Raw genomic sequence first — 14,867 nt, forward strand, 5'->3', positions numbered from 1 at the left:
TGAGGCTCAGATACTGGGTGAAGGTATCAGTTTTACACACCAATTGTAGCCAAACTGTATCATGGAAGCTGGCTCAAAACACTGTATATCCAAGAAATGTGAAGAACAGTTATGGTCACCATTTTATGGATAAAGGAAATTTTTTCCTTCATCTCAATCTCTTACTTTATTTAATAGATCACTTCTTGGTTGTAGCAGATATTTACAGCATTCTGTGTGTGCTCACATGAATGTGTGTGTGTGTGTGTGTGTGTGTGTGTGTGTGTGTGATTTATATTTTAACATGAATCAAAGCTGACTGGATGATCTCACTTAACACCTATTCTCTGTTCACACATAAAGTTTATTCAAAGTGATACTGTTAATGATATTAGTGAGTTATTGATCTGATATTTTACCAGGCTATTTAACATGTCATATATTTCTAATTAAATTTTAATTGATTCTTGAGGAACATATTAAAATGAGCAAGGATCAGATTTGAAACGTCTGCACTTAGCACACAAGTATAAATGTAAATATATAATAACGAATTGTAAAGCTTTTAAGGGTGATTTTCAGCTTTTTGCACACCCCTCCACCATAAAAAATCTAAAGATTCCTTTAAACTCACTCACAGCTAGCATTCTGAAGGGCTTTTTGACTTTTACACCTAGAAGATTTATTAGATGACAAGATACAGACCAATTTGCGAATTTATCTAGCAGTATAATATAGCAGATAAGAGCTTAGACTCTAATATGAATCTCCATATATTAAAATTCCAGACCCATCCTTTATAGGTTATTTAACTTTGGAAAGTTTTTCAAACTCTCCATGTCTATGCCTCAGTTTCTCACCTATAAATCTTCATAAAGTCACTTCGAGGGTGAAATAATGATAATCCGCATAAAATTCCTTGAACAGTGCCTGGAACATAGTGAACAGTAAATCATAACACTTTTTCACTGGGCAGAAAAAAAAAAAATGCTGCTAGCCCCCTGGATGACATTCTCTTCCTATCTGGGAAGAGAATACATATACACGTTAGGAAGATACTTTTTACTAAAGTCACTTTCAATTAGTATTTTGGATTTAAGTGGTGCTGAAGTATATTGCATAGCAAAATCTGAGGGTAAGTAGGCATTATAATCAAAATTTCAAGTAGTAATAAATGTTCTAAACACATTTAAATCTCATTATGTCAGTTAAGGCACCTCTCGGGACTTGCAGTTCCCTTAATAACTAGATGTTTAAAAGGCAATCAAATGCAGTGTTTCCTGGGACACATATGAGGGCAGGAGAAATTCCTTTGCAAAAATGAAGAACAGTAGATGTTAATGCCACAATGCAAAGCATTTGTGGAATCTTTAGGTTTTTCTTGACCATCCACCTTTCTATACAGCAATTCAATCATTTAGACAGTTCTCCTTCAACGTATAATAAAAAAGAATACGAGGTCTTGAGTAAGATAAAGTCCATAAATTAGACAAATTTGGTTGCTAGAAAGAGACCCCTTAGCAATCTTCCTTAAATGCAATTATTAGCTGGGTTTTGCAAAGAATGCAAATTTATCTGTGAAAATTGGTGTTATCACTAGACTAATACTCATTATTTTGGTCTGGGAATCCGGAATGATAGTACTTATGCTGGTAACTACCTTTGATCACTTAAGAACCATAAAAAAGACACTTTCATATAACATTTGTGACTTATTTCTCTAGCAAGTTATTGCATGTGCATGTCTTGGTGAATTTTTTAGCCCATGCGCTTGGAAGATCTGGCTTCATCCCTGACATTCTGCATTTCTGCTCTTCACAGACTCCTTTAACTACTGGGCAGCCTTGTAGCTATCTCCGTGGCAAGGCAGGGCCTTTCCTGGCATGTAAACCTGCTAGGCGAATCCGCCCCTCAAGGGCGTGTCAGTACCATTTCCTGGAGCAATGTCACAGGGTGGCTCCATTTTCCATTTGAGCTCAAATATTTTGCTGCTTCCTCTGCAGCTGCCAGACTTGCTCGTGCTGCTGCTCAGGTAGCTTTCTTCTCTTCCTGGCACCACTATGGGCAGAGGTTTTGGATAAGTGGTTTCTACATGTGTGTTGTTTGTCTGCCTGCCCGCCTGCTTGCCTGCCTTTTTTTCCCCATTATATTTCTCTGTTTGTTCCTTAGGGAGAGCGACTGGTAGGTCCCTTGCTGACGACTGGAAGAAGATGAGCTCGAGCTATTGGAGTGAGACCAGCAGCAGCAGCTGTGGAACCCAGCAGCTCCCAGAGGTGCTGCAGTGCCAGCCCCAGCATTATCACTGCTACCATCAGTCTAGCCAAGCCCAGCAGCCTCCAGAAAAAAATGTAGTGTATGAGCGAGTGAGGACCTACAGTGGGCCCATGAACAAGGTGGTGCAGGCCTTGGACCCCTTCAACTCAAGGGAAGTGCTCTCCCCTCTCAAAACTGCCTCCTCCTACCAAAATTTGGTTTGGAGCGACCACTCTCAGGTACAACAAAGACAGCTATGCTGGGCTAGTGGAGAAGGGCAATCTTCAACCTGATTTCTCTTCCTTTCTGCTTCTTTGCCTCTATCCTACAGGATATTTTTTGATGGATTGCAGTTATATTTACCTTCCACAGTCACCCAAATTCATCTCTTGGCTGTTATTTCATTTACTAGTGTCTATGGTTGTTTGTTTTTGGGTTTCAATGATTTCATAATCTAATCATAGCATAGGAAGGCTCATTTTCTGTTTGGTCTGACTGAAAGATCTGATCCAAAGAATCCTTTTGCCCGTACTGCAAAACAATTCTCAAGTTGAGTACAGTTTGTTTTTAAAACAAGTTCTTACTGATTCACTTCATATCAGAAGCAAACAGGTTTTTTTTTTTTTGGTATCAAATATGGTGATACAGGTATAGTGGTATGTCTGAGTGATAAGCAATTATTTGTGCTCAGCAAAGAGTATGCTGCTCCAGGATAAATGAGAGGTGCAAATATCTGAATTGTCATATGTGTTTTATCTTCCAAGAATGACACACTGATTGTTGTACAGCCTAGGTGAATAATTTACGGAATACTTATAGAAAGATTACTGAAAGAATGAATATAGGACTGAGGACGGCAAGATGTAAGCAACTGTTACATGAAAGCTACAAAAGATGGAACTCTAAGACATCCCATAAGATGAAATAAATTTGTTTTTTCAGAGTTATCCTTAGCATCAATATCTGTGTTAATAACTTTGTCAATAAATACAAAGGAACACTGTAAGACAGATTTATGTGTATTTTCATCTCCTGACAACTTTTGCATTAACTTTGCAGTTTTAAGCCTTATGGAAAATTCTGTCCAAACTGAAATTATGCTTTTAAGATATGAAAATCTCAAAAAACAGTAATTGGGATATGATGCTATGCTACATTATTATTACCAATAAGGAATAATATTACTTTTCAAAAACCCACAAATTTAAGTAGAATATAAAATAACATTTCTCAACTGCATTATAGAACTACTTTTAAAATAATTATTCAAAGATATAGATAACCCCCAAACTCCAAATGCCACAATTTTACTCTTCTATTTCAATCTTACCTTCATTTCAGAGAAAAATATTTTTAAAAAATTTAGGATTTACCATCAGTAATTTCCTGGTTGAGCAAAATTCCACTTGTACTCAGGTCAAGGAGAAAAAAAATATAAAGGTCAAAAATACTAGTTTGTATGAGTGATAAAAATAATGCAAATGTACATCCCAATATTCATATTGAGATGCTAATGCAGAACAAAGTGAATGTCACCTTTGTTTTATTGTAGCTCAAAAACAATAATGTGAAGGTTAAAAACAATTATTATTATCATAGGAATGCTAAAATCATCCTATTTGCCATAGTTACTTAAACATATTTAGAAACTTTTTTGTCAACTTGCTAGTAAAAGAAAGTAAATAGACATTTAAAAGCTGAAATTTCACAAATTATAAATATTGGCCACAGAACAATTTTTAGGAATATGTTTTATTGTTTGCTCCTTGGTTCAAATTCCCCTTTCAATAACTCAGGACCAAGTTGGTTGCACTTTTTACAAGATTTTCCTTATTTTACCTGGCATTTGCCAAAGTGATCCTTACAAATGGACTATCTCCATCCTAAAATGCAGTTGGCCATAGAGGAGTTTATAAAGAACCTTAGGGGTAGAAGGTGCAGCCGCAGAAACTGGGATAAAATATTAGAATGGAGGACTCTGGGAAGTCTGAAGTTATTTATGACTGAAAAGAAAGAAAAGTAAGTGCTGAGAGCAAATGAGAAAGGTGAAAATTAAGCTATGAGCTAGAAGGAAAAAAAGAAGTATTAATTCCTCACTGAAACAGGAACAGGGAATATTTGACTACAAATTTTCAAACTGAGTTGGATATCAAAGGGCATTCACAAATCCACAAAAGACAATTTGGCAAGATAGCTACCACAAAGAATATGACTAGAAATCTCTTCTATTTTATTTTCCTTTCTCCCTGTTTATTCATGGAAGGCCATTGTGGCATCATGTAAAGTAAGACCTAGATTTGATCTGAAATTACCTTTATGCTGACAAAATGAGTATAATGTGATGGCAGCTTTACTATGTACCATTACAAGCATGAGCAACAGTACATATTATTCAAAAACCTTTCACTCACTTCATGTTTTAATAAAGTCTCTTCTTAATAAGCCATGTTTCAGATGAGCTGATGTGTAACAATTAGTCTAATAATTAGTCAAAGTTTGTGACCATGGCAGCTAGAAAAATGGATATTACAATTAATTGTTGATCATTATGAATTCAGTTAAACTTTTACGTTTTTTATTTTGTTTGTTTTGTTTTGCCTTTTGGTGCTTGGATGACATGCAGGGAATTCATGAGATTTTAAAATAAATATTACCAGTAGTAAAATATGTTGCCTTTGAGAAACGAAAATTGATGCTACTCTGCTTTGCTTCCTGAATCATAATTTTAGGTCATGTAGTAGACATTTTTGATTTAATCAAATGGTTTTTGCAGCACTCTAATGTTTTCCATTTCCAGCTTTTGAGTACATGCTTTTCTTCTCTTAACCTCTTGTGCACTAAAATGGTGTTTATGGATATAAACATATTTTAAATTTCTCCAGATATATAATGTTACTTTGTTTCTTTAAAAATATATTCTATGTTTTTTGGGTATGATTTTGTTTGATTGATAGGGTTTTTCTCAGAGAAAATTAAATGTAGGAATGAGTGGCTGGTGAAATTTTCTAAATTAATAGTAGAATTAAAATTACTGGGTTTATCTACATGAGCAGGTATAGTCAAACACAGGTATAATCAAGATCTCAGATGCATTTTAGAACTGAATGTGGCCTTGCAAATAAACGGAGTTTTAGAAGCTTAAAATAAAACAAAAATTCTTAGTTCAATCTTTTAAAAAGCTTAGCTATTAACCTACCATCATTAACTCAAAATGAAATGCCTTAAATGGGCAACATTGATATTAATTATTCATTGGGCTTACATTTTTTCCTTCCACTAATTTAGGCTTTTATGAAGTTCAAGATATCTTTCATGTATACAGAGAAGCTCTGTTGTGAGAGAGAACAATGGATTAAAATAAAATATTTTAAACACCAGTCATTCACTGAATATATGTTTATTAAGTGCCTATTTTTTAGCAAATACTGTGATTCTCCGGATAAATACCATGAACCTGTCCAAGGAGCGTACATTTTTAGGACAGACATATGGAGCCTGGTCTGTAGGCGTCCCATGTATCTATTTATATTTTTTAAAGGATTATTTTGTGTTGTGGCATCAGTATTTTATCAAGTAAAACATGTTTTTGTGAGAGAAGGACTATTTTCGTGTATATGTTATAAGGGTTGCCATTCTTTTGAATTTGAAACTTGCAAACAAATCTAACTCTAGAGAGCAGTCTGGGCGAAAATGTGTGTTTATGAATGGCCTCTGTTCTCAACAATTATTCAGCTGGGGGTAACCCTTGTTTATATGATTATTTGTGCTTTTTCTTTGGTTGCAAAGATTGTGGATAACTCCTCTACTGTTCTAGAATTTCTATACACTATCAGAACAGTTTCCTGTTCTGTGGGGAGTGGTGTGCTGCTTTGATAAATTGTTGTTCAAGGGCGTAGTCAATGAAGTGAATGATTGTTCAGGGAAGTAGGTTGCCTGAAAAAAGAATGAGGTCATGGGATAAAGGGGTTGCATTTTCAGCTTTGGTCATCCCTTTTGTGTTTATATTTAAATGAAGCTATAGAAATTGGAGTGAAAATGCCCATGGCAATTGTATCTTGTTTAAGGGAGGTCTGATAAATTGCTGGGCCTGTTTTCAGTCAAAGGCACTCATAAGCTGTCGCTGTGCATGTATGGCAAGAAACGGGGGTGGCAAGTGGAAGAGAGAGAAACTGTCCTTTCAAGTTTCTCTTCTTGGCAATTCCTCACAAAACAATTGGGGGATTTGCCATGCTCTTAATTCCTATTTAAGAGTTAAAACTTTTATAATTGAATATATTTCAGTCAACTTTTTCTTCACACTAGGAGCTATCCCAGTAGAGGTCCTTTTCTGATTTTCAATAAAGTATATATACTCATAATTTTTAAAGATAGAAAGTACGCACTGCAAAAATACTGTATATTTTATTTTCTCTCTGTCTCTTAGTTTTCTTCAGAGAAAGAAGAGAAAAAACCCAGGAATGGGTGTCTTAAATGAGGGATTTGGGGTGGTGAGGAGGAACAGGTCTTTACTGAAGAGATACAGATTTTGCAGTCTAAAGAGCAATTGCAGAGAAAAATCTTATGAAGAAAATGCCCAAACAAGTCTATGTGGAATGTCTTAGGAAGAGCTGTAAATAAATACGCAATGATGAGATGAAATTTGGCAGAATAGAACTGTGAAGCAGTCTAGCTGGAGTCCCTAGGAATGTAGGCTTAGGTTTCAAATGTTTGGGGTTTGTTTAATTCCTGCCTTAAGAGCTTGCTAGCTATTTGCCTCAGTTACTTTATCTGTAAAATGGGGCATTAGTAATACCTAACTCATAAGACCTGTTGGCTTTATTTTCCTCTTGATAGCTCTGGTCAAAGACCTCAAAAGCCTGGTGTAAGACATACAAGAGAGACTGAAGCCAGTGATAATTAGATCACAGGGAATATTACATACGTAGTGCAGGCTTTGTTTCTAAATATTTGGAAACTTGTTACAATAAATGTGTAACTCTTTTATGTTGTCTGATTTGAATTTTAAAACTTTACATAAAGACTAATATACAGTATAATATTACAAGAAGGAAAACAATGGAAGGCTTGCATATGCTACTGTTAGTCCCAATAACTGTGAGAATCACTGAAGGTAATAATAGTGAGTTACAAACACTCTAGGCCGAACAGTTTCAAAAGAAACAATATCTTTAAAAACCACCTGACATTTATGCTGACAGAATTTGCCAAGGCAAACCTCAATTTGAATAAATTCCCTGCATAGTATGGGAGATGTTTTTGTTAAAATCTTTCAAAGCCATGTAACATAGTTAAACACCTGCCTGAGGTTATTGTTGAGATCTTATACTGAACTTCATACAGCAAGAAACATGTAATTCATAATAATCTCTTTTTAGATGAAATAAACACATTTTTTAGGATAAAATCCGTGCTTCTGTTGTCATATAAAGAAAGCAACCAAATGTATAATAGAACTACTTCCTGTTCCTCCTTCTCACCATCCCAAATCCCTCATTTAAGACACCCATTCCTGGGTTTTTCTCTTCTTTCTCTGAAGAAAACTAAGAGACAGAGAGAAAATAAAATATACAGTGTTTTCGCAGTGCATAATTTCTATCTTTAAAAATTATGAGTATATATACTTTATTGAAAATATATTTCAGTCAATGTCTGACATGGAGTTAGCACTCGATTTTCTTTCCTTTACTTGTATTATTGCTATCTAAAAATGCAGCCGAAAAACTCCCTTGCTACACAGACAAGATAATAAGCTAAATGAATAGACCCTAAAGTAAAAGTTTCTTTGACACTGGAAAGATTAAGTAAACACATATACTTGAAAGGCTTATTAAGCCTCTACTAGCTAAGAAAGGCTAATGAGGAAAAGCATGAAAGCAATTTTCTAAATCGTGTGGTATGTGATCAAAAGACTGAAACAGTAGGAATGTATTTATGATGTTTACTGGAATAAACATCCTTTAGAAGAGTAATTTGGACGTTCTCATGCTCTTACAGCCTTTGAACTTGAACTTCAATATTTGAAATGTTTTAAAAATGTGTTTTCTTTTACCTTTTTTAAATGTAAAGTGATACCAAGCATTAAAGCTTGCTTGCAGTCTACATCTTACTTAATTTTTTCTCTAGAGATGCACCTCCAGTATGGTAGCCACTAGCCACATATGGCTATTTGCAGTTACATTTAAATTAAAATCAAATAAAATTAATATTTAGTTCCTCAATCATACTAGCTTCATTTTAAGTGCTCAAAAACCGTATGTGGCTAGTGGCTGCTGTATTGAGCAGCATAGAATAGAGCATTTCCACCATTGCAGAGAGTACTATTGGACAAGTCTATACTTGTAACCACTATGCTATAGTGTATATTTCTGCCCTACACAACTGACTTTTATTTATATTACAGTCTCCAATCTCTGGTTAATTATTGCATTTCATGATCATGTCCTTGTGTACAGTCTCCTAAACCTCCTAAAATCCTTTGTAATATAAGCTAGACCATAAATAAATAGTGTAAATCAATATTTCAATGTTTTTAAAATATTTTATTTACCAAGAAGTCAGATTATTTTTTCTTCTTCAGAATTCTTTTTATAAAATATTTTTTCTCATAAATGTTACTGATTATTTTGTGTCAAAATATAATGTTCCAGCAGTGGGCAACAAATTGATTAATTTTTAGTTATTTAAAGAGTCATAATGCTTCAAGAGATTTGATAGAAATATGATGAAGAAACAAAATCACTTTGTACCTTATTATGCATTGTATGATCTCAGTAATAAAATGGCATTTGATTTGTAATTAAAAATCTTTTCAAAAACATTTATAATTAGATTCTGATGTTAGATTCAAACTCCTTATCTTGATGATGTTAAAGCGCCTCCTTAGGACAGTCCAGTTCTACTTTTACAATCTATCTCCCATTACCCACCTCCTTCCACCTTGTGGTCCAGACACTACACCACTCTCTATTTCTTAAACAAACTGAACATTTTACCTCCCTCCCCACCCCTCCTTTTATTCATGCCATCACCCAGTCTGGCAACATCCACACTTCCCTCATATCTTTGTTGGAAACACCTTTCTTTCAAAATTCATGTGGAAAGTTGTCTTCAAAGTTTTCTCAACCCTGAATCTTCTCACCCTCTCCTCAGTGTAGTGCTCCAATCCCAACTCCATCCTGGAGGTGGTCTCCTTTTAAAGCTAGTATCACTTTGCATTATTTAACTATAAGGCGACACGGTACTTATAATACTGAGTTGTATGTCAGTGATCCTTCTTCCCCACCACCATGGACTGTATACTTCTTGAGGGTTGAGGTTTTTTCAAATTAAAACAAATGTTTTAGGTAATATAATGAAACTGGAAATTACGTGTACGTTTTTTTTCTCTCTCTCGCCCTGTTTCTCTCCTCCCTTTCTGTGATTATAGCTTCCAAAAATGCTTAAATTTGACAACCAGCAGTGACTTTAGGAAAGATAAATGACTTAACCGGGATTGTTTGTGGGTTTCACTCTTCTGTGCCCTCTCTTTGAACTGAAAATGGAAAGTAAGACACAAATAATCTCTGTGAAAAAAGTGAACACATGAAATAAACATAAGGACATTATTTAATAAGTTGATTGGTTTACTGTTCTAATTCTTGGGTCCCATTAAGCATCTTGATTTGACTTATTTTTATTTGGTTTATACCTTTTTCCCCTATAGACAAATATTAATCATTAATTATTGTGGCAAATGTTGTTAAAGGGGTAGCTATTCTGATCTGTTATTTTAACATTTCCCCACACAATCTTGTTGTGATACTTCATTAATCAAATTATCTTGAAACTGCTAATTAGTCTGCTTACAGAGAAACTCCCTTCACGTCCCATGCTGCTGAATTTCTATGTGAAGTGCTTTTATTTATTGTATCTTACTCAGTTACCTTGTAATTCGTTTAGCCTATCATGTATGTGCTCAGAGATGCCTTCATAAAAACTACTACAGGTTGAGTATTTCTTATCTAAAATGCTTGGAACCATAAGTGTTTCAAATTTGGGATATTTTTCAGATTTTGAAATATTTGCATATACATAATGAACTATCTTAGGGATGTGACCCAAGTCTAAGCACAAAATTCAGTTGTTTCATATACACCTTATACACATAGATTGAAGATAATTTTAAGCAACATTTTTAGTAATTTTTTGCACAAAAAGCTTTGACTGCATGTTGACTAAAACCTGTCAAATAAAGTCAGGTGTGGAATTTTCCACTTGTGGTGTCATGTCAGTGCTCAAAATGTTTTGAATTTTAGAACATTTCAGATTTTGGATACTTGGAAAGAAAGGGAAAAGAAAAGAAAAAAAAGAAAGAAAGAAAGAAAGAAAAAAAGGGAAAAGAAAAGAAAAAAAAGAACTTACCAAGAAAAGATTTTTGGGTTCCTGCATGAATTAATTTTAAAATTTTGACAAATTTAATTACACCTAAGAATATGTGCTAGAAAAGTTGCTTAAATTCCCTATACACATTCCATATCTCTCCTCCACTGCCAAAACTTTCAATGACACTAAATATCTATAAATTGCTTAGTCTGACTTTTTAGACCCTCCATGATCGGGCTTCTGTGGAACTTACTTTCTGAAACTCTCCTTCTGGTGTCCTATGTTTTAGCTAATTGTAAATAATTGTTCTCTAAATAAAGTCCCCAATTTTCCACAGCTATGTCTTTCATGCCATTGCTTTTACGTCTGGAATGCTCCTGCTCCTCACCTTTACAAATCTAAACATGCTGAAATTACACAAATTTTTCCAGCCTTTCCTCAAGTGTAACCTTGTGATCAAATCTCTGATTGTCCCAGGTTGAAGTTAGCTCTTGGCTCTCAAAACTCATCTAGTGAACTTCTTATAGGTCTTATGATAATCTACCTAATTCCTACTTGTACTCATAGTGCTTTTCCCCTACATGATTATAACCATGGAAGGGGAGAGATTATATTCTACTCATCCTTTATGTCTCTTTCAATGCCACTACACAATAAGTAGTGAAGAAACTCCAAGTTAATAACTTAATCACATAATCAATCCAGCGAAAATAATATTTCATATTAGTACATGAGTTTTTTATTTTATTTTTTACAACTCTTCCATGTATAAGGGTATCTAGTAAAAGACTTACTAGAACCTCAAAAATTAGGTAGAACAAGCTTTATTATGTTTATTGTACAAATTGTACAGTGTATGAATAAAGACAATATTTCTTGTGCATTATTTGTCTGTTAAACAAATAAGGAAATTGAGGCTCAAATAGCTCAGAATAACTTGTCTATTTAGTACAGCTGGTTAGTAAATGCCCTGAGTTTAGAAACCAGCTCCTAATATTTTCCTTACATCAGCTATCTCCCTTAATTAACTTTAGACACTCATGATTTCTAAATTAGTTCACATTTTCTATTTCAAAAAAAGTTTGATGATTACCTTTACTGTACATTTTCCCATTCTAGTGTTCCATTATCAGAATGTAAAATATCAAAACTATATTAGAGGACAAAAATATTTTCCCTCTGATTTTCAAGGTCTTGCTCTGAAATAATCCTAGAATTCAGTGTATATATTAAGTTTTTAAGGTTTTCCTTTTATCAAAGGAGAATAAAATTTTTTCAGCTTCTGCTTTCACTTCTTTATCCACTGCACTGAGCTACTCAAAAGCATTCTCACTAAAGTAAATAACGGAGACATTTAGGCCATTGGCACATCATCTGATTTAACTCTGAAAACAGCCTTTTAAACAAATAGTTGGAAATAAGATATACTTTTGTGAATAATGAATTCTCTAGGAAAATCAGAGTTTCCTAGTTCCAATTTAGGGTGTACAGAAGTATAGACAATTGCCTTAAGTGATGTAGTGAAATTATCCCCAAAACAGACTGATTCAATCTACTCAGGTCTAAAAATTGGTAATGCCATATGTACTTCATAAAAAGTAAAAAAGGAATAGGAGGAAGAGAGCTGTTATTACTTTTCCAAAGTTAAAAATCATTACTTGAGGCCGGGCGCGGTGGCTCAAGCCTGTAATCCCAGCACTTTGGGAGGCCGAGGCAGGTGGATCACGAAGTCAAGAGATCGAGACCATCCTGGTCAACACGGTGAAACCCCGTCTCTACTAAAAAAATACAAAAAATCAGCTGGGCATGGTGGCGCGTGCCTGTAATCCCAGCTACTCAGGAGGCTGAGGCAGGAGAATTGCCTGAACCCAGGAGGCGGAGGTTGCGGTGAGCTGAGATCGTGCCATTGCACTCCAGCCTGGGTAACAAGAGAGAAACTCCGTCCCAAAAAAAAAAAAAAAAAAAAAAAAAAAAAATTACTTGAAGCAGTGTTGGATATATTAGACATTAGCCCACATAATTATAAGCCAAATTCTTTTTCACCAGACTCTGCTTAAAGAAAGTTGCCCGTAAAGTATAATGCTAGTATATATAGCAAGTTTGACCCACAGGAATAAATGACTCAACAAAATGCTGAATATTTTATCAGAAAAATAAGGTCTTCCTGCAAAATTGAAAAGATTAGATGATATGAGTATTAAATAAAAATTCAATGGTTTATTGAGTTTTAGAGGCCTGTGAGTACACTCTGTGAATGTATCATGCATTTTACAAACAACTTCTATTGAGTTTATGGAAGCTTAAATTATCTAGTCAAGGCTGTTCTCTCACACAGTCGCTTTTGGGTGGGTCTCTTATTTTCAGGCCTCCAAAGTTGCTTTTGACGGTGAATAATTTTTAAAGTCCCAGTATTTGACTTTCTGTTATAAGGACTAGTCAAACCTAACCATAAAATTAGGTTACACAACTTGAAAAACAGAAAATATAATGTGGCAAGCCATAAAAGTGGCAAAGTATAGTGATTAAGAGCATGAATTCTGGAGTCATGCTAACTGAGTTGGAATTCCAGCACCTTAACATTAGCTGTGTAATCTCTATCTGGTTACCTATTCTACCTCTGTCTAACTTCACTTATGTGTGCAATGGAGTTGTAATAGTATCTCCTTTATAGGGTTGTTTTGAGTGTTAAAGAGAATGATCTATGTAACATGTTTGGCATAGAAAGCTGTTAATAGGTGTTAATTAGCATTATCATAACCAGCATCATCAAAGAAAAACAAGACTGACAAGTTTAAATAATATCCCATTTCTCACATGAGGAAACTAATCTCAGAGAGAGAGCATGTGTAGACCAATATCACATAAGTGGCTAGTAATACAGCTGGGAATAAAATCCAGGGCTCCTGACTCCAAGTCTAGCACTTTTTCCACTATGTCATGACAGCCACCACCACCCCATTATTACCTTCAATTATTTGGTCATCAGGAATGTGGGGCTGTGGCACAAAAGGCATAAAAACTAAAAAAGTAACTGTTTATTGAATTTAATAGTTTGAATATGAAGGATTTGGTAAGCTATATACAGATGAGTAACAGTGAAAATTAAACACTGACTGATACAGGTTATTAAGAGGGAGGTTTGAATTGTTATTCCTGGGGTACTTTTAAAACTAAGATCTCCCATTCATTCATTCATTCATTCATTCAGAAACATTTTGGAACACTTTCTATGGAATGTTCAATGGCTATGGGATGACTTGCAGCAATCTTGCCTAGAACTTGATGCCATTGAAAATACCTTTCAACATCAAGATTTTGCTCATTTTGGACATTTACTCACACCGTCTTAGCTAGTTCTGTAAACTGCCAGGGAAAAGGGTTTCTTTAGCAAATCTTTGTGGAATTAATAAACCTTATGTTCAGATAGGTTTCCCCCCTTATGATCAGCCTAAATCCATATTGATGCAATTTAAATTCATGCTGGTCAACAACATATGTCTAAATATTTTGACTCACATTAAGCTACATCTTAATGTTGTGATTTTTGAAGCTATTACATTTGTTCCCTAGTGTTTCCATGAGGGTTGTATGGGAAAGCCACATTTGTCTAGATGATCAATTCTAATAATGAAGGCTGAAGTAGGGCTAAAAATAATTGAATATACTATACTCTATGGAGTTAATGTTCCAGCTTTCCACATTTAACAAGCTTAAAGAATTCTTTCATTTTAGGGTGAGACTAGTCTTTGCTCAAATACAACAGTTTGCCCTTCAAATATCTATTATATTAGCATCTAAATAAGTAATTCTGCCTATACTCGCATAAACAAATGTTTTTATCTGTGATGTGTGATGTGTGTGTTTTCCTACTTGTTTTAATTTCTACAGATTTATAAAACTTCTTAATACACTTTTGTATCTTAAAAGCTATTCCAGTAAGCGAGTAAGCTTTGCTAAGTTTCATTTGCTAATGCCGTCATATTTCTTTTTTTCCTCCATTTATTTATTTTATTGAATTTTAAGTTTTGGGGTACATGTGAAGAACATGCAAAATTGTTGCATAGGAACAAACGTGGCAGTGTGATTTGCTGCCTTCCTCCCCATCACCTACATCCGGCATTTCTCCTCTTGCTATCTCTCCCCAGCTTCCCACCCCCCACTGTCCCTCCCCTATTTCCCCCCAACTGACCCCAGTGTGTAGTGCTCCCCTCCCTGTGTCCATGTGTTCTCATTGTTCAACACCTGCCTATGAGTGAGAACATGCGGTGTTTGAT

The 14,867-nt window shown here is 34.8% G+C and overlaps 1 protein-coding gene across 2 annotated transcripts in view; it reads left to right on the forward strand.

Moving 5' to 3' along the window:
- Nucleotides 1–1,923: 1,923 nt before the first annotated feature.
- Nucleotides 1,924–14,867, forward strand: part of POF1B (POF1B actin binding protein) — a 92,648-nt gene continuing 79,704 nt past the window's right edge. For both annotated transcript variants that reach the window (XM_017517925.2, XM_017517924.2), the window contains exons 1-2: nt 1,924–2,011; nt 2,149–2,471. In XM_017517925.2, the coding sequence (XP_017373414.1) occupies nt 2,190–2,471 (282 nt within the window). In that variant the 5' untranslated portion in view covers nt 1,924–2,011; nt 2,149–2,189. The remainder of the gene's footprint in view (nt 2,012–2,148; nt 2,472–14,867) is intronic.

This window comes from Cebus imitator, unplaced genomic scaffold (assembly GCF_001604975.1).
Source record: "Cebus imitator isolate Cc_AM_T3 unplaced genomic scaffold, Cebus_imitator-1.0 Scaffold653, whole genome shotgun sequence".
NCBI classification, from domain to species: domain Eukaryota; kingdom Metazoa; phylum Chordata; class Mammalia; order Primates; family Cebidae; genus Cebus; species Cebus imitator.